At 39.8% G+C, this 19764-nt stretch overlaps 1 protein-coding gene across 2 annotated transcripts in view; it reads left to right on the top strand.

Annotated features, from left to right (window-relative positions):
* Positions 1 to 824: 824 nt before the first annotated feature.
* nr6a1a (nuclear receptor subfamily 6, group A, member 1a) overlaps positions 825 to 19764 on the top strand; it is a 98958-nt gene continuing 80018 nt past the window's right edge. The window contains exon 1 of one of the 2 annotated variants that reach the window (XM_074637477.1): positions 825 to 1242. In XM_074637477.1, coding sequence (XP_074493578.1) covers positions 1173 to 1242 — 70 coding nt within the window. In that variant the 5' untranslated portion in view covers positions 825 to 1172. Of the gene's footprint in view, positions 1243 to 1354; positions 1563 to 19764 lie in introns of those variants that run through there. The other variant, XM_074637478.1, reaches the window with a different exon arrangement.

Here is a 19764-nt window from a genome sequence, read left to right as displayed (position 1 = left end):
AGGGGAAGCCAGTGAAATATTATATATATATGTATATATATATATACATATATATGTATATACAATATACATATATATATATATATTATAATATAATATACATTATATTCAGTATACATCAGCTTAGATTTCTAGGCCCATTTTACAATGTAGGTAGGCCTATATGTTACAAAAAAAACCCCTGTATATTTAAATGATAAAATATCAAATATATAGTGTCATTTAACTGATGTTAACTGTTCATCAGAGTTGTTTTGGCGTACAGTGCCTATACTAGAGGGAGAGAAGTTGGAACAGGTCGTGTCCAGGACATACAATTATTTAATAGTTGCTTTTATTTAGAATAGGCTCAGTCTTTTTTTTTTTTACACTCAGTAGCCTATATTCAGTAGAATGATGAAATGTTGAGTTCTCCTGTGTTCACGTCATACTGTATGTGTCTGCCTTATATGTGTCTCTGTCATGTCCAGCTGTTTTGAGCTGTTTATATATAATTTTATCTTTGTAAGGTGTCCTTGTGTCTCCTGAAAGGCGCCAACAAATAAAATGTATTATTATTACTATTATTATTATAAGCAACAAATTGACATAGCTATAGAGCCAGAGTCTGGTTTGTAACATCACACATCTAAAAAAAACAAAACGCTACAGAAACTATGGTAGAATTCAACTTGTCATTTGCAAGACAAATGTGTAATTTCTTCATTCAAAAGTGACATAGTTTTGCTTTAACATTAGAACATCAACATTACATGCAGCCTAGTTAGGGCGCCAACTCTTCTTGTTTTGTAATTGGATGAAAGAAAACCCACTATCCTCCAACCCTCTCTCCAGGCCATGAACGCAGCACCCTGGGGGTGTGGATCCACATCTTGTTCCCCGCTGACTGACTGACTGACTGACTGACTGGAAGCAGCACTGAGCTACATGATGGGACGGCGGTCCGAGCAGTGAAGCCAGCAGGCTGAGGACGGCGGACAAAGCAGCAGTGAAGCCAGCAGCTTTACTCACTTCAGACTGACTGCATCACTACATCACTGTTATCATCTCTACATCACCAGCATCATCACCAGTGTGCGGGGTGTTTTCTTCTCGTGGCGCTGAGAGAGAGGAGGCGACGTGTATACACCAGTGGGCTGACTGACTCTGGATCAGCCCATGAATGCAGGAGGATGGAGATAGAGCAGAAGAGGACGAATGGGTTCGACTACCCGGAGAGAAACAACGCCAAGTCCGTTAACGGTAGGCAAACACACCACATGTAGCCTGCTGTGTAACACCGCTGCTGCTGTCCGTGAATGCATCACACCTTTACCTCACCTCCCAAACACACAGCAGCATGGCTGCACTACATTATGATTATTAGCCCCTATCGGTGCATCCATCACTGCTGCAGGAGCAGAAACACTTCTCCAAACTCCTTGATGCATACAGGAGTGGAAATGATTAGAAGACAGAAAAGAAACAGACAAGAGTATTTTTTTATCTGCTGAAATGAAGTTTTAGGACTACAAAACGCTCAATGGATCTCAACAAGTGGAGTGAATGGCCTGCTATATTGGGTAGGTGTGTGGGAGCGCGTTTTGTCCTGACATGTAGGTGCTTTGGTTTGTTCCAGTGCTTTAATGCATCATGAATTGAATTGTTTGCTTGCTTCTTGAGCTGTGTGTGTGTGTGTTGTGTGTGTGTGAGAGAGTTGGGCTTGCTGGGAACAGAGGTCGGAATGTTTTTATTTGGAGGTGGCCAGCAGTCAGGCTCTTGGAGATCGTAAAAGGTGAACTTTTGAACTTGGAGAACGCCCTGAAGCCATTAGAGCTTTTTAGTCCCCAAAATCCGGTGTTGCATGCGCGCTGCACAGGATGATGGAAACGGAAGGAAAGGCGATAAATGGGCAAGATGGGTTCAGAGTTAATTAGACATGTTTTATATCTGGGCTGTTTCCACACTGACACTGGCTCTGCTGCGTAAAGCCTTTACACACACATGGAGAGGTCACTGCGTAAGCGAGAGTTTCCCCTCCACACAGCTCACTTCTTGATCAGTTTGCTTACATCGATTATATCTTCATATGTTCCATGATATTGCCCATCAGTTCCATCCAAGGCCCCAAAACCAAACCAATCCCCCCCACAATGCTTTGCAGCAGTGTCTGTCCCATGCAGGCGCCAGTCCCACATCGTGATCCCATGCAGAGTGACTGAAGATTTATTGACATCTCCCCAGATTAGAATTCCTTTAACTCTGAGTCTGAGCACACTCACTGGGAGGGACATCAACGTGGACTGTGTTTTCTCTGATCGGTGCGATCATGTGTGTCACTTGATTGTAGAGTTGTAACAGTTGACTTAATGAGCCTAATTGTAAAGATATTAGAAAGCCCAAAAAACGTAAAGGTGTTCTGTCCAAAAAGGTTTTTCTTGGCTCTGAAATCATGGTATATGTGCATAGAGAATTTTAACAATTACAAAAAGAGAAAACTTAAGTAAATAAATTAAAATGATTTTCAAAACCTTTAGATATTTTAATAAATGATAAATGCATGACTTTACACTTTACAAAATAATTTACGATTAATCCATGCACAGAAAATAAACTCTTGCCATTTCAAAAAAAAAAATATATATATATATATATTTAATTTTCATCGCACAAAAAAAGGTATCCTCTACTAACAAACTTACAAACATACACAATCAAAGATGGAAAAAAAACCTCATATGCTTTGGTTCCAGCTTCACCAGCGTGACTATTTGCTGCCTCTCTGTTTGAAATTTTTGGGTTGTTAGTTGAGACATTTTAGGCATCATCTATTATAACAGCCGTTCTCTTTTACTATTATCTGACATTTTATAATCTAAACAATGAATCGATCGATTTAAACATTAATCAAAAGATTGATCAATAATTAAAAATGTTTTTAGTTGCAGCCCTACTAACCTTAAATTAACAGTTTTAAAGATTTAATTATCTCTGATATTTTTTGCATCTGTCATAGCAGAATATAACAAAATAAACAATTACATAAACAACTAAACACATACAAAAACAAGACACTTAATGGAACAAACCAACGAAAGCTGAATATGTTCTGAAAATATTTGATCAGCTCTTGAGGCTTAAGGGTTTCATTATGACATCATTGATTTGAGTAATTTGCAATTTCAGCATTTTTTTTATCATCTATAAAATATACATTTTACCAAATTAAGAGCTTTTTAGAAACCCACACATTGTCATGAATACAGTTCTTGTAATAGAATAAAGAGAAAGTGGCACTTTTTTATTTTCTGAATTTAATAATAACATCTTAATGAATCTGGGTGAGGAAGGCCTTTTTAAATAATGTGGAGCTGAAGTAAGTAGTCAATTGATAAGCCGATCAACAGAAAAAATAATCAGCAACTATTTTGATAATCAATTAATTCAATTAAATAAAGTCATTTTTCAAGCAAAAAGGCCGACCCTTCTCCTAGTGGCTTTTCAGTTGTGATGATTTGCACTGACCAGTAAACTGCACAATTTTGGACTTTCGGGGGGGGGAAATCTAAATATAATGACGTCTCAATGGTCTCTCAGACATTTTTCACTATTTTCCTGACATTTTGTCGACCAAATCAAGATTCAGTTCATTGAGAAAACAGACAAGGCAGATTTATTGCACATTTCAAACACAAGCGTATATATAAGAAATAGTCGGCTGATTAATCAATAAAGAATATAATCATTAGTTGCAGCCTTAGTGGAATGGCAGATGTTATACAGATGTTAAAGTCCAGCTGGTTAACCCATCACTGACTGGTGAGAAGTGATGACTGTTAAAACCTTTCAGTCACCTCACATTGTTACATAGAAAACAAAGCAGCCATATAGCCTCCTTCCAGCTCCAGCTTCTCCACATAACCACATTTGAAGAACAAACTCAATTTCCATTGATCTTTGAATTGACCAGGATTCAAAGGACCCCTCCCACACACACACACACACACGCACACGCACACGCACACACACACTCTGCTCAGTGGAGTGTGCTTGTTTTAATGTAATTGAACTCAGTGGAAGAAGAAGAAGGAGCAGAAACAAGGAGGAGGAGGAGGAAGGCAGGTCGGGGTGGAGGAGTCCCCTGTTTGTGTGTGTGGATCCATGTTTGGGCCTCGGGGGTTCGCAGGCTGGCACGGCAGGCAGGGCCGGTAGCCTGAAAGAAAGTGCTTTGTCAGCCCCTTGCTCCGGCCTGGGGGTCTGTCCTCTCCCCCCAGGGGCAGGGTGAAGTGGGTGGGGCAGGGACAGGATGCGAAACCCCCCGCCGTGACGCTTGAATGATGAGCCAGGAGGAGTACAGTAAAGGAGGAGGAGGAGGAGCTGGTGCTGGTGGTGTTGGTGGGTGGAGGGGGCACGCAGGCAGATGTGATCCATCATGTCTTGTTTTCTTCTTCTTCCTAACTTGACTCCCTCCGCTATCAGTCGATCTGTGTCAACACCGGCACAGTGACAAGAGCTGCAACCCCCCCCCCCAACACACACATCTAATGATAGCTGAGTTGTTAGTTAAAGAACAGACCTGTAATGTAGCTGTCCCGTCCTAACAGAATGGAAATAATTGGGTGAAAAAGGGGGGCAGACATGGACTCGATCAATAAAGAGAGAAAAGCATTAACCAAAATTAACCTTTTGTACAGTTAAGATGAATGTTTGTTTTTTGATGGAGAAATGTCATTTTCTTGGAATATCTTCAAAGTATAGAGTTAATGGCGATAAGAATCTGTTGCACACACAACAAATCAGAGCAACTAACAATTATGATCATTTTCTCAGTGGATCAGTTGGTCTATGAAATGTAAAAAAAATGGTGAAAACCCCCCTGCTAATCAGTTTCTCAGAGCCTATGGTGATGTCCTCAAATGTCTTTTTTGTGCGACCAACAGTCCAAAGAATAAGATATTCAGTCTATAATGAAATGATACAAAACAGAGAAAATCTGCAAATCCCCACATTTGGAAGCAGACAATGATTCTGCTTTATACCTGAAACTATATTCTCAAAGTTGCCCATTACATTTTTTGCCAGTCGCTACAACAAATTAGTGGTGAAATTTAGATTTTTCTTTTTTTTTTTTTTTTTAAAACATCGATGTTACACACACAAGTAGGGCGGGTTAGTCTTAGATTATCAGGATTTAGATTTGATTCTGATTTGACTCTTCACCAAACAAATTTAACAGGTATTTTTAGTAATTTATCAAGTCTTTTTGTTCCTGTTAAGACTGAAGTTTTAGAAATAAAAAAAAAGGATGTTTGAAAGTCTCGAGGATTCACGCTCGACTTTCAAAGTAAATCTAGCAGAGTCTCCTTTGTGTGCTCTCTCACGGCCTGAATTGGACCAACCATCTTCTAGAATATCTCTACAATTGATTTAGTTAATACTAAATGTTGCTTTTACATTTTGTAAAGCAGTTTACCAAAGGTTATGTTTTTCCAATGCAGATCGATCTTACTTCACTCAAGTGACAGGGAAAACAAGATAATGTTCTCCTGCTGCAATGACTAAACTAAAGGAAATTATCCCAATTGTATGCTAGTTTCAAACACATTGAAACCAGGGAGTAAATCTCTTTCCAAGATTTCACCAGATTGAAGAAAATTCTTCACCCCGGCTGATTAGCATTTCAAACAAAGTGATTTATCTCACAGCACGCTCCACAGCAGATGGTTTCACCATTTAAAGAGTACATTTTGATGAATGAACGGATCTTAAAGTGTGTTATCAGAGCGAGGTCCTGTTTGTGCTGTTAACACAAGACATCAGTGAAGGAAAAGAAATAAAACTTCAGACTAATCATTTGACCCCTGGTAGAAATTAGATTTACTTATTTAAGTTGTATTGATCATCCAGGTTTCATTATAACGATGCATGAAAAAGAAAAACACCACGAAACGGTAATGTTTTTTCTTACTACTAAACAAATTCAGAGTAATAAGACAATAAAATATACTTTGATTTGGCAAAGAGGATTGACCTGATTGATTAATTGATCAAACAATATACTACAATATATTGTCACTTACCACACCCCAATTTGTATCTGTATATGTTTCGTATACATATATATAGATATATCTATCTATCTATCATCTATAATCTATATATATCAATATATAGACATATATATCTATATAGATCTATATATATATATATATATATATATATATAGATCTATATATATCAATATCAATATATATCTATATCTATATCTATATATATATATCAGAAATGATTAGTGTCGTAAATGATTCTTTGGTTGGTTGAACGTTTCATTAGATGTCGTTGGTTGTTGTAGTTGTTCTCAGTGATTTTTGATTGTATCGACTCAGACAATGTATTTATGGATATTTTCCATATGAGTAAATTAAAGTTTGTGTTTTTACCGCAAGATAAAAAAAGAAAAATACCAGTGAGAGGACAGAATGATCTTTCGATTTCAATACTAGACTTATCCTTCATCGTCTTCATCTTCACAGGAGAACTAACTGACTGACGTAGATTGTAGAAGGAACAAAGAGAAATATCGAATGTGTCAATTACTGGGATCATTGAATGGAGAGGAATGAGGCCAGTGTGTTGCTGAGGAAGGTCCTCCTCCATCTGAGAGGTCTAGAGGCTGAATGTCCTTCATCCTGACGCTGCTGTTTCCAGGCAACACACGTGTGTGTGCGCGTGTGTGTGTGTGTGTGTTTGTGGTCAGAATGAAGAGGGTCAGATGGTGATCCGACAACAGAACCGCAGCAGCCACATACAAGTCATTCTTCTCTCTTATCTTATCAGGACAACATTGAAACAATCACATCACACGGCAGCGTCAGTAGAGCCACATTAACACACAAACACTCAAACAGTTTAGGCCCATCTGATCTTGGTTCATTTTTTTCGATACTAGGGTTGTGCTCTGCTTTGTTCTGTTGTTTCAAAAATACAGATCCCCTTTCTTTGAGAAATATTTTGCGCGACAACTCATGGATTTGTCTCAATCGCGCTGCTCTCTCGTCCATCTGCCATTTTTCCTTCAGTGCATTGCATGATGGTGTATAATGCTTGGTTAGTGACAGGCGGAAACCTCTTGGTCTGAAAAGTGAAGCCAATGCGGAAGGACCTGAAACTTGCGTTCTGTCTAATAGCCAGCAGGGGGCGACTCCTCTGGTTGCAAAAAAGAAGTCTGATTGTATAGAAGTCTATGAGAAAATGAGCCTAATTCTCACTTGATTTATTACCTCAGTAAACATTGTAAACATGAGTTTATGGTCTCAATCGCTAGTTTCAAGTCTTCTTCAATACAGCATGATGTTCATTTAGTAAATATATGGTCCTATTTAGAGTCAAATAGATGATAATGCAGGTATATTTTAGGGCGTGGATACCTTGTGATCGATAGGTCGCATACCACGACGTTGTCCGGTCTGGGAGTTGTCCGTGTTTTCGTCTTAGAACTTTAACCCTTTCACAGTGTGTTTTCAGTTCATGAAAGTTAATTGAAACATTTTGGTTGCCTAAAAATGTCTTATTCAGCGTTCGGTTGTACTTAGCTCCACCCTCTCGTGTCAGTCGTGTCACTTCTTATGGCGACGACCAAAATGCCAATGTCACGGTGACAACGTCCACTTATTATATACAGTCTATGGCTAGTGACACTACTTTTCACGATGCATTGTAGGATACTTTGAGTCCACTATATAGCCTATAATAATTATCACTATACATTCGGACAGCACTACAACATGGCGATCTCACTATATAAGGAGTGATTTCGGACAGGGTGAGCGTTAACTCGGCAATTCATCATTTAGTGTTTATGACTTTTGATGCCTTGTTTGCAAGCACTCACCAAGCTGTTCTCATTTTTCTTAGAATTTGTCAAATCAATAAATAATTGATTTGAAATCTTTCAGTCCATCTTTTTTTTTTAATTCCCTTTGCTAAACTAAGCTTGCTGATTTAAGCTCAGACATTTCTCTCATCCTCGCACTAAGCTCAGAGCTCTCCCCCCCCCCCCCCCCCCCCCCCCCCCCCGCCCCCCGAGGCTGCGCTCGTGATTTTTGTTGTTGTATGGACTGTGATGGACACGCGGGGGAGGTGGCAGGCAGTGAGCGCTATGGGAACGGTGACCAGGGTCAGTGGGATGTTGCTCTTGAAGCATTAATGGCCCGCTCTCCGCTGACCTCCACGTAACCCGGGAAAGTATTTACAGCCTCCACTTGATCCATGAGCTACAGGGCTGGGATGGCAGTGAGGCTGCTCTCTGAGATGTTTGCTATATAGGTTGCTCCTGCGGCACAACCCTGAGGATCTAACAGCTGCTAATGAGCTGCAGGGGAGGATGTGAGGAGGAGCTGCCATAAAGCATATTCTGAAGGGGGGATGCATTACAGTAAGTATCGGAGACAGTTGGTACTGTGAGATTGGCGATTGCTTTTTTTTTCTTTCTCTCAGGCCTCTGTGATATTCAACACGTAGCGCAGCCAGAGGCCATAAACGTCTTCAATTTGAGTTTGAATTTGGGTGGAGGATGAGTTTACAGGCTGCTGTAAAACACTGAACTTGGTATGTAAAGTAGCTTTCCTGTGAAACCGCAGCGCTGGAAGATGCATTTGTTGTTGGAGGGGGGTTATAAAAGAGCAGCTGAGGAGTTTCAGTTCAAACACGCTATTTCCATTTCAGAGCGGGAAACTTCTGTTAGCAGTCATAACGATTAGGTGTCACTTAACTTCCATAGTGGAACATTTTGAAGCTCACAAGTGATTTGTCTGGTGTATGGATGCAAAAAAAAAGGGTCCTTCCACGCTGAGAAGGGAAACTGTTGAAGATGAAGCGCGGTCATCCTCAGTGATTTACAGACGGAGCCCATCACCAGGCACCGCGGTCATTTCGCAGTCAACAGAAAAGACACACAGAGCTGTGCACATTGACTGTTTTAACAGGAATCTGCTAAACAGTTACTGTTCTCATTACCTTAACACACACACACACACACAAACACAAACACACACAGTAATCAGCAAACATTCCCTGATTGCTCACTTGAGTTTATGTTTTTTTTAACGGCCGTGCGCTTCAATTGTGAAAGGGCTAAAGGGCAGAGTGTGTGCGTGCTATAGGGCTGCATCGCACTACTCTTTCCACCATCGATAAATCAGTGTATTTTTTCCAGCTTGTCAATTAATCATTTAGTCTGTAAAATGTCAGAAAACAGTAAAAAAAAAATGTCAGAGCCCGAGGTGACGTCCTCAGATGTCTTGTTTTGTCTGACCAACAATCCAAAACCTAAAGATATTCAGTTTACAATGATATAAACTAGAGTAGAGAAGCAAATCCTCACATTGGAGAAGCTGCACTTAAAAAAAACAAAAACATTTTTGATTAATAATTCTCTGGCAATCAATTGATTAATTGACTAATCGTTTAGTGTATAGAGTCTGTGTTTAAATATGCCAACCCTCAGACTAAATGGCTTAGTTTAATTGAGGATGCTGTTGACATTTTTGTGTCGAGCGCAACAGAAGTGGAGGAGCCTCTCATGTGGACAGCTGATAGTGAAGTTTTTCTTACAATTTTGCACCTAAAGTTTCAGTTTGAAGTTGCTCAACACATGTTATTGGTATTGTTTCATTAGTACATGATGCACTACATGTTGTGTATTATTATATATTCCTATTTTTTATATTAGTATGCATTTTATAGTACGGACTTGGGACAGTTTCAGAGTCTGCTAGTAAGCTAACTTGACTGAAAAAGAAAGAATTCTGGTCACAATACTTAAATTAGATTGCAGGGATTATTCATTAAGAATATGACCATGGCATTATGGGAGTGAATACTGACCAATGTTCTGATAAGTAATATGAAAATAGGACTTTAAGTTTGCTGTCTAATAAACAAATGTGTAAAAGTAACAAATGCCTTTTTAAATTTCATCTAAAAGTGACCCATAGTTACTCGATATATTACAGATAAGCTCAATAAAATTTTAATGTTTCACACTGAACTGCCATTTGTCAGACGTTGATCAGAGGACCCCGAGATGCAGCTGAATGCAAGGAGCGTGGCGACACAGGGCAGATCCCCCTGGTTTGTTTTTGGTTGGTTTTGTAAGATGATTATTATCAGATGGCTGCTTTACGCCTCAGTTTGCAGAGTGCAGTACGCTCGCTGGCTCTGTGAGGCAGTAAAACTCTGACCCCTGGTATGATGAAAGGGAAGTTGCTCCTTTGAGCGTGTCAAGTGGCGGTGACGGAGCCCCCGCCCCTCTGACCACAGCGTGACCCTCAGCCCCGGCCGCCCGCCCGCCGGGATTAGCGCAGATAAAGACATACATTCATTAGCTTAACATAACACACACTGATGACTGCACTATGAAAAAGTCTGAGAGGCTATAAAAAGTAAAAAGCCTTCATCCCATTGTTTGATCCTGAAGGCTGCATTGTGGCCGTCACTGTAGCATCAAATGAAAAGACGGGTTGACTACAACCTTCAGTGGGTGTTCAATTGAACTCAAATATTCATCAATGATTAATCATATTTTCAGAAAAAGAGAAATTTGTCCTGGGCTTTTGTTATCGGCCGATACCGAGTACAGATCCGATACCAGTGTTTAATTAATAAGCTGTATGCCTCACTGTGTGGAAGAGACTGGGATCATTCTTTTGTGTCAGGCTTGATTTAAACATTGCTTTCCTAACTTTGTAAAACAAAATGTAACAAATGCATAGTTATAAATTTACTGAATTTTTATTTGTTATTAAAATAATAAATCGTACATCAGCAACTTGGTAAAAAAATCTTCAAAATTAACAGAAATTACGTGTAAACCTTTTTAATGCAGCAACAAATTGGTCAAAACCTAAACAGGAATTAAAATTCTAGTATATGATGTATATAAATATAGACTTTAATTAAAAATAGATCGATATCAGTATCGGTGCATCCCTAAAAAAAATCATGTGCAATATTTCATATGTATTTTCCCCCATATTTAGCATATGGAAGTGGCTCCTTACTTCCATTGATTGATTTTGGCCCACGGTGGCTTATTTGTCGTTGTTTTCTGAAGTTATATATTGCCAGGTGATGCTCCTATAAGTACACAACAAAACTTGTAAAATATTCTTTTGTATCGGTTGCTTTTTGGATTTCTTCTTCTTTTTTTTACCTTCAAGTGCAGTTTGACTTATTTTGGAATCCACTCCAACATTTTGGGAAATAAACTTATTGGCTGTCTTTTTGAGAGTGAGATGAGAAGAAAGATCTATATCAAGCTTGTGTGTGTGTGTGTGTGTTCAGCGTGGAGCAGGAATCAGGATGTGGCTTAGCATGAAGGCTGGAAACGGCTCACCTGGCTCTGTCCAAAGAATCTTTAAAATTCACCTACTAATGCCTTCTTTGTTTCATCTGTTCACTAACGGACATGTAAAAACAAGAATTTGTGTTTTTTTAGGGCGAGTTTATCCATCCGCCCGGCATTTCTCCACAGCCTCTGCAATGCGGGTTGCCAGATTTTGGTTTTGGTGTCTTTACAGGAACAGCACTGGCAACGTCACTGTGATGACAAGACCACACCCGGTTGTTGTTCATCTAGAAATAGTCACAGAAATAGTCGCACAACATAACTCCACTCCACTTAAAACCACAAATAGTTTCATTTCTGTGTGTACGGATTAAACAAACAAGATACATGTTCATTACTGAGGTTTAGAGGTGCTGAGGTGTTTCTTTTCTCTGTGTCACACCAACCACATCCTGACTCCATCTCTCTACTTCACCATCGACATGAGACCGATATCAATCTTCCCGTCTCACTCTTGAAAAGAAAGCAAATGAGCATAATATTTCCCAAAATGATGAATTATTCCTTTACTTTAGGGACAAATTTCTGTGTATTTAAAAACATCTGAGCAACATGTGTTTGCAGTGATTTTGACTTGTACATCATGCAGATTTTAAATCAGTCTGAAAAGCTTTAGTTATATATCCCTCCAAAAAGGCTGGAAAAGAAAGAAGCAAAATGCAGGGTATGTAGTAGAGTCCTGGAAAAGCTTTAAAATATCTCACCTCCAGGTGATCGCACAGTGTGACTGACGCCTCTGCCGGTCAGAATGTGAGCCCGTGAGCTCGGAGACGTGTGAACTTGAGTGGTGTTCGCCGCGGGGCCGTGCGCTTTGTCAGCCCGAAGCAGCGGGGAGGACAGAGTAGACATTGTGCTGCGCTGTGTTACACACAGAGGTCAAGGGTCAGGTGTAGAGGTCAAAGGGATGACCGCGGAGCTGCCTGTGAAGCCAACACTTGAGTTCCTTCACAATCTGTCATACGCGGTATCAACCGTGGAGCTTCTGAGCTAAAGACAGGCTGCTAATCAGAACCCAGACTGGTGGTTATTGAAGAGGGGGGCTCATAGAAGTGGTTGTAAGTATAGGCTCCAGTGTTTGATTTAAGGTTTACCTGTAGAACCAGGTGTAAGGGACATTGACCCCGTAAAAGGACCAGTAAGGCTTTGATAGCAGCCGGCTAGATAGAGTGATCCAGCAACAGAAGCCCCCCTAAAGCCAGGTGGTCGCATAACCGTGGCGACGTCTCCCCTTCTCCACTTGGTCCTTCTAACCCCATCTGCTCCTTCAAGGCTGTCGGAGGCAAACTGAAACTCCTTACTGTCATGCTTGGGTGTCTCCGTTGGAGGGGGGGGGGGGTGGATCGAGTGGTGCCCAAGGGGTAAAGCAGCCCACTCTGCTCTGACCTCTCAGCAAGCCACCGAGTGGAAACAATGATCTATCTGTGGCTGCTGCTTCCTCTCATCCATCTTACAGTCGGGAGGGGTGATTGCTTGATTGATTGATTGAGTGAGTGAAAAGCTGACGTCACAGAAAACCCACAACTGTAATCTTACAAAACATTTCCCATCTGTGCTGCTGTCCTTACTGCATCAGCCATCAGTCATTGGCTGCTTACACAGACGGGGAGTGTAGTGACAGGCTGTGAGAGATGTTCAGGACATTTTTAAACCTTTGGATTTAAATTTTCTGAAGTTTAAAGCTTCTGTAGACGGAGCTCTTTGAATGCCCCTGAGCCGGGAATCTAAAATGCATCACTCAAATGTTAAACAAGAGAAATCCCCAAAAGCTTTTATCATGATCTGGCTACAGGTTGAATCATTACTTATTAGATTGTATCCATCAAAAATGACAAAAGCAACATTTCAGCTAATCAATACTTATCATACAAAACATATAGTTAAAATGGCTTACTGTAAACATTTAATATGAAAATACTAGGGCTGTTAATCAATTAGAATAATTCATTGTGATTAATCGCATATTAATCGTAAAGTTTTTATCAAAATGTACCTTAAAGGGAGATTTGACAGGTATTTAATACTGTTATCAACATGGGAGTGGACAAATATGCTGCTTTATGCAAATGTATGCATATATTTATTATTGGAAATCAATTAATGACACAAAACAATGACAAATATTGTTCAGAAACCCTTTGAAAATGTCCATGCCAGTTTTTCATCCCCAAAATTTAGTGTAACTTTGGAGCGTTATTTAGCCTCCTTCACGACAAGCTAATATGACACGGTTGGTACCAATGGATTCCATAGGCTTTGGTTTCATATGATATCAGTATCTTCACTCTAGCTTTAAAACTGAGCCCTCTGGAAGATCGATTGCATTAAAAAAAAAAAAATAGTGGCGTTAAAACGAATTAGCATTAACGCGTTATTACGTTAACTTTGATAACCCTACTTGTCATACAAGAAATAGTTAAAATGGCTTACTGTAAATATTTAATATGACAATAGTGATATGTAAAGACATAAATTGATGGTTTAAAGCCATAAAATAGAGTAAAATACAATAAAAAGCATTTCACTAAAATGTTTAAAGGGCAGGTTTTCCCAAAGTTTCCTCTCGGAGTATCATATCCTAATAATCTGACTGACCAATGAGTAACGAGTCTTATATGCATCAGATGTCATCTGCCGTTGCTAGGTGCAACCGCTACCACAGCTTCACATTGATCACATTGACTGAGGAAATATGCAATAATTTGTCTCTGAATAAACACCGCAGCTCCTCAAGTCCCGAGTACATTTCCCCGTGTCTCGCTTCCCAACTGCTGCTGGTTGAAGTGAAGGGGGTTAGCCCCGAAGTGAGCATCAAGACCGTCTCCCCTGTGCTTCCCGACCACGGTGGAGTCTGAAGCAGGGAAGTTATCGTGCTATGTAAAGACTAACATTTGAGGCTGTGGGCATGTTCATAGTTATCATGGGATGCAACCTAGGTCAGGTCTGTTTAACAAAGTAACACAAACCGTTGCCTGTCCAGTGTGCAAGTGACAAAGGTCAGTGAAATAGGACAATAACATTTTCAACAAATGTTTTAAAATAGCATGATTATATTGTTGAATTTATTTATATTAATTAAAGCAGTTCCACAATTATTTGGCTCAAACGTAGCTTAACCTCGTCATGTGATATGCTACTTCAGTACACTTAAAGGCGGCGATGCAGAGGTCTGGACCAGGCTACTGGTATCTTGACCAGGTTCTGAGATATTTGTCTCAAGTTTCTGCTACAACAACAAACACAAAAACAAAACTCCCAAAACCGTTTCTTAAAACACAAATGTGTCTCTGTTGAATTTTAGAAAATGCTTTTTCAATGTTGTGAACACCACAGACGTAATCCAATTTCACCTCCATTGGGGTGGAGGCAGAAATGTCAGAGACCGATATCTCAAAACCTGGACAAACTAGAAAAGTGCACTCAGTAGAATCGGGGCTTTCCACAAGGATATGGAGTAGGAAAAAAGTAGCAGGTCCAGGGGGGCAAGCCAATAGTTTAGTTTACCAATAATTTAATTTAGATATTTTGTTATCCAAATGAAAATCTAATAATAATTCCTCTTCTTATTAAAATCAGGAGGTCCACAATAATGATTTGGCTCTGCCTGCAGTGCCTTGTATGTGATTCAAAGAGTTGTAAAGTCAGTGTATAACAGCAGTGATCTGAGCTGGTAGTCTGGTTTTAGTTAAAAGTCAGGCTGCCAAGCTTTGAACAAAGGAGAGAAATGAAGTTAAAAAATGATTTATTTACACATGAAAACTCATTTTGATGTCAAAACACACCGATTCTTATGGAAAGAGTTTTTTTTCTTGTCTCTCTATTAGTTCCTCAGTCAAAGAGGGACAGAATATCCTATTAATGGGGTTATTCATGGTAACAGGGACACACAGTGGGGGGTATCAGAGGTTCAAAGAACCAGTTTGACCTCACTAAGGCTTCAATGGCCTCATGGCCAATAGCCAGGACACTCTGGCATCTAAATTCAACCTCTAAACCGGCCCACTGACTCCTCTCACTACGTCTCCGTCATCATTTCCTCTCTCTGTCCTGTCCGCTGTTTTGGAGCCAGAGCCTGCAGTGTGACGTGATAGATGGTGGATGTGTGGTTTGTAGAGCCTGAGATAAGAGCCGGGCTGGCCCAGGGCCGGCCAGGCTGGCAGGTAGAGGCCGGCCTACTCGGATAACAGGCTGGCGTTGCCCTCCGCTGGCCATGCGGAACCAAGGCCATCTGGGACAGAAGAGCGGGGACAGTGATGGACTGATATAGGGGCTGCATGACTGTCGGGGAGGGATTCCTGGGCAGCGCTAATGGCTTCAGGTTGAGGATTTCAGAGGGGCGGAGGACTTGGTGTGCCTTCAGTTGCATGTAGATGAAGCCTCTACATTGTGGCCTCGTGCACCAACAAGTCCAGCCATATGGCACTTTCTAGAAAGGAATGTGGCTAGTTGCTGACTACAGTGTTGTGCAAATACTCCAACCACAACTGGAGTAAGGTTTATTTGGACCACACTATAGTAGAATGTATTGTAAGTAGGGCTGTGAATCAATTAAAATATTTAATTGCGATAAATCTTAAATTTTTTATCTGTTCAAAATGTACCATAAAGGGAGATTTGTCAAGTATTTAATACTCTTATCAACATGGGAGTGAGGAAATATGCTGCTTTATGCAAACGTATGCATATATTTATTATTGGAAATCAATTAACAACACAAAACAATGGCAACTATTGTCCAGAAACCCTCACAGGTACTGCATTTAGCGTAAAAAATATGCTCAAATCATAACATGGCAAACTGCAGCCCAACAGGCAACAACAGCTGTCAGTGTGTCAGTGTGCTGACTTTACTATGACTTTGCCCCAAACTGCATGTGATTATCATAAAGTGGGCATGTCTGTAAAGGGGAGACTCGTGGGTACCCATAGAACCCATTTTCATTCACATATCTGTAGGTCAGAGGTCGAGGGACCTCGCCAAAATTTAGTGTAAGTTTGGAGCGTCATTTAGCCTCTCTCTTTTAATATGATGGCTTTAAAACTGAGCCTTCTACAACCTCTGAAAGATCGAATAGTGGCGGAACCTGACGTCCGTCTGTCAGATTTTTCAATAAGTTAATTAAAAATCGCAAGTTGTGTTCATGCGTTAAAGAAATTAGTGCCGTTAAAACAAATTGGCGTTATTATCGTGTTAACTTTGACAGCCCTAATTGTAAGAGATTTTGGAGGTCCTTCCAGTCCCTGTAATTTTAGGGACATTCTCTTTTTCTTCTGTGTTTATACCAGTAAAGAACAAATGATGAAATCATGCTGGAAAAACCTGCTGATTTGGGGTAGTGTCTTGAATTAGATGAACAAATTAGAGCCCAGTTCTTTTTTCATACTCATAATTCCCAATATTCATATTTTCATTTGAAAACCAATTGCATAATATTTTTTCCGTTGGTCAAAGGTCCACTCCGTGTGTATCAATCTTAGGAAAAGAAGACAAAAAAAGAGAAGAAAGAGTAATTAAAAAAATAAATAAATACATATTCACATACAGACATTGATAAACAGACCTCAGCAGGAGAGTGCACCTCAGTTATACAGGAAACATCTGTATGTACATTTTGAAGCTTAGATTTTGTTTACTCCACCTGATCAACCATTTAGTCTTTGAAACGTCAATAAATATTGAAAAATGCCCAACATTCAGTGTGACTTTATCAACTTTCTTGTTTTCCCTAAACAGCACTTGAAAACCTAAAAATATTCAGCTTAATGTAATATAAAATATAAAAAAACACAGAAACTCTGTGAAATTGAGAAGCTGGAACTACAGAATGTTTAGTATTGTTGCTATATAAATTACTTTACTACGATTATCAAAATAGTTACAGATTATCCACCAATTCGTTCAACTCTAGCCACCATTATTACTCTTTTCTGAGAGTTTTTAGATTGTTCTCTTCCAAATCCAAATTGAGGGGATAGATTGTGCTGTACGCTGTAAAGTCCACTCTATATATATATTTTTTAAATAGAATTTTAGTGCTCAAGCAACTGTTGACATGTCACAGGAGGAAATGCACAGGTGTAAATAATAAAAGGAATGATGAAGAATGATGATTTGAAGATGTCACCTTGGGCTTCAGGCTCTTTTATTGTAATTATTTAGAGTTTAACAAAAACATAATCAATGGATATGAATCAATCGTTGGTCTTCTTACTGGAGCCACAAAAGTCCAAATTTGGGCTTACTGCGACGGCCTGAGACAACTGTCAGTCAGCAAACATCTCCCAAATAGGTCCAAGGAAAATGTTCAAACTGCTTGTTCTTTACAACCAACAGTCCAAAGATATACAGTTTAATATCATATATGACATAAAAAAAGCATCAAATCCTCACATTGAAGAAGCTGGAACCTGAGAGTTTATTGGCATTTTTCCCTTGAAAACTGAATTAAATTATGAATTGATTATCAAAATAGTTGAGAAATAATTTTTTCTGTTGTGTATTGGCAAGAATCTGGCGATACGATGCGTATCGTGATACAGAGGTTAAGATGAAATATATTGTGATATATATCTTTTTTAAATCTAATTTTAAAACTGTCAGTTTAAAGCACACACCACCATATTCATAAAATCTGAGCAAAAAAAACATTAAACATCATAGCACTACTTTTTTTGCAATCTGAACCACTGTCTGACAAATCTTTGCACGTAAACTATTAATTAAAAATTGACGGTGTTTTTGAGAATTTATACAGTATCACAAAATGTAATATTGCGATGTATTTTCTTACTCTCAAATCGTCTAACCGTTTCAGCTCTAGACCCAAAACATCCTTTTAATCTGACTGATATTTCAGACCGTAGTGTAGGTAGCAGCCATTAGAGGAACTGCAGCATATAGTTCCAGTTTTGTATTTGGTGAGACACGGTCGGCTTGTCTCCACAGGCAGTGATTATCCGGCCAGATGAACCGGAGCCATGGACTAAATGCTTCAGAGTTCACATAAACTGTTGAATCACCACATGAAATAAAGAAATGATTCACTTGCTTACGCTTGCTAAATGCCACTTTCCATTCAGTCTGACTGCAAGAGCTCTGAGCTGCCTGTGATGAGGGGCTGATTGATACAGTACACTTGTGGTAAATGCCGTATTGGGTATGCATAGCATGTCTCCATCCACAAGGAGGGATTCAGAGGGGGGACAAGAGTCGGGTGTGTTATTTTGATGGGGAGCTGATTGCGTCGGAGGTTGCAGAGGTTTTAGAGGTGAAAGGTTAAAGATGCAGCCTTTCTTTGTCAACACACAATGGGCCGCGGCGGAGCAGGCTCCGGCTGTATTGGCTGCTGCTGGAAGCCTTCCCGGCCTCGGGCTATAATGGTCAATAAACTGTCACGAGGATTAGCAACAGAGACCACACACTGGAGAGCTCCATTCTTCTCTAGTGCTGGTCCATTATCAGCGAGCTGCACCGCAGCCTTGCAGTATGGACCGAAACAAGGCTTAATCCTCATCCCAGAAATTGCCACTATTAAGGGCTGACCAGAAAGCAGCAGAGAGAACATTGGAAAATGATGCGTGGGAGGACTGACCAGTAACCTCACAGCGTGTCCTTGTACAGACTTTGGCTTTCTATTGAAAGATCATTTCAGCGGGATGTTGACCATTTTCCAAAGCATGCTGTCGAGTTTTAGATGCAGGCATCATTTCAGAACAGTATGAACATTGTGTTGTGGCGACTTGAAACTTGCTTGAGTTGGGTAATCCATCAGAGCATAACCACTCAACACTAACTAATATATAATGTCTGTGGATTATTCAGAATAACAGGGACACAGCTGGTGTATTTCTTAAATGTAATTTTTATTAGCCATGCTATAGCATCATGTCTCTAGGGATGGCAATGTTGATCTGTAAGTCAGCCCACCACTTTGGTCCGGACTGAAATATCTCAACAGCTAATAATGGATGAACTTTGGTGATCCCCTGATTTTTCATCTATCACCATCAGCGGGTCTAAGTTTTAGTTTGTCAAATAGTTTGGCTAATGACCAAGTACCTGTTAAAAACTTATGGCATTCACCCAGCTGTATGTTTTTCTTAAGGGCTAATTTGAAAACTAAGATGCATGCTAAAAGCTGAACCAAGATAATGAACATGGCAAAGATTATACTATGGAATACTGTATCATTCAAATGGGTGTGCTTCAAAATACAGTCTTGTACCTGTAATCGTAATGTTAGGTCTCTGCCTATACATTTTGTTATGTAAGTGTATGCATTCATTTTCATGCCTGCAAGCTTAATCTTACAAGCCATAGGACAAGTTCACAGGTGTGCAGTCACAGACTTTTGACATGTTTACTACATGGACAGGTTCTA

Source organism: Sebastes fasciatus, chromosome 6 (genome assembly GCF_043250625.1).
Source record: "Sebastes fasciatus isolate fSebFas1 chromosome 6, fSebFas1.pri, whole genome shotgun sequence".
Taxonomy (NCBI): Eukaryota; Metazoa; Chordata; class Actinopteri; order Perciformes; family Sebastidae; genus Sebastes; species Sebastes fasciatus.
This window is presented reverse-complemented; position numbering and strand designations above follow the sequence as displayed.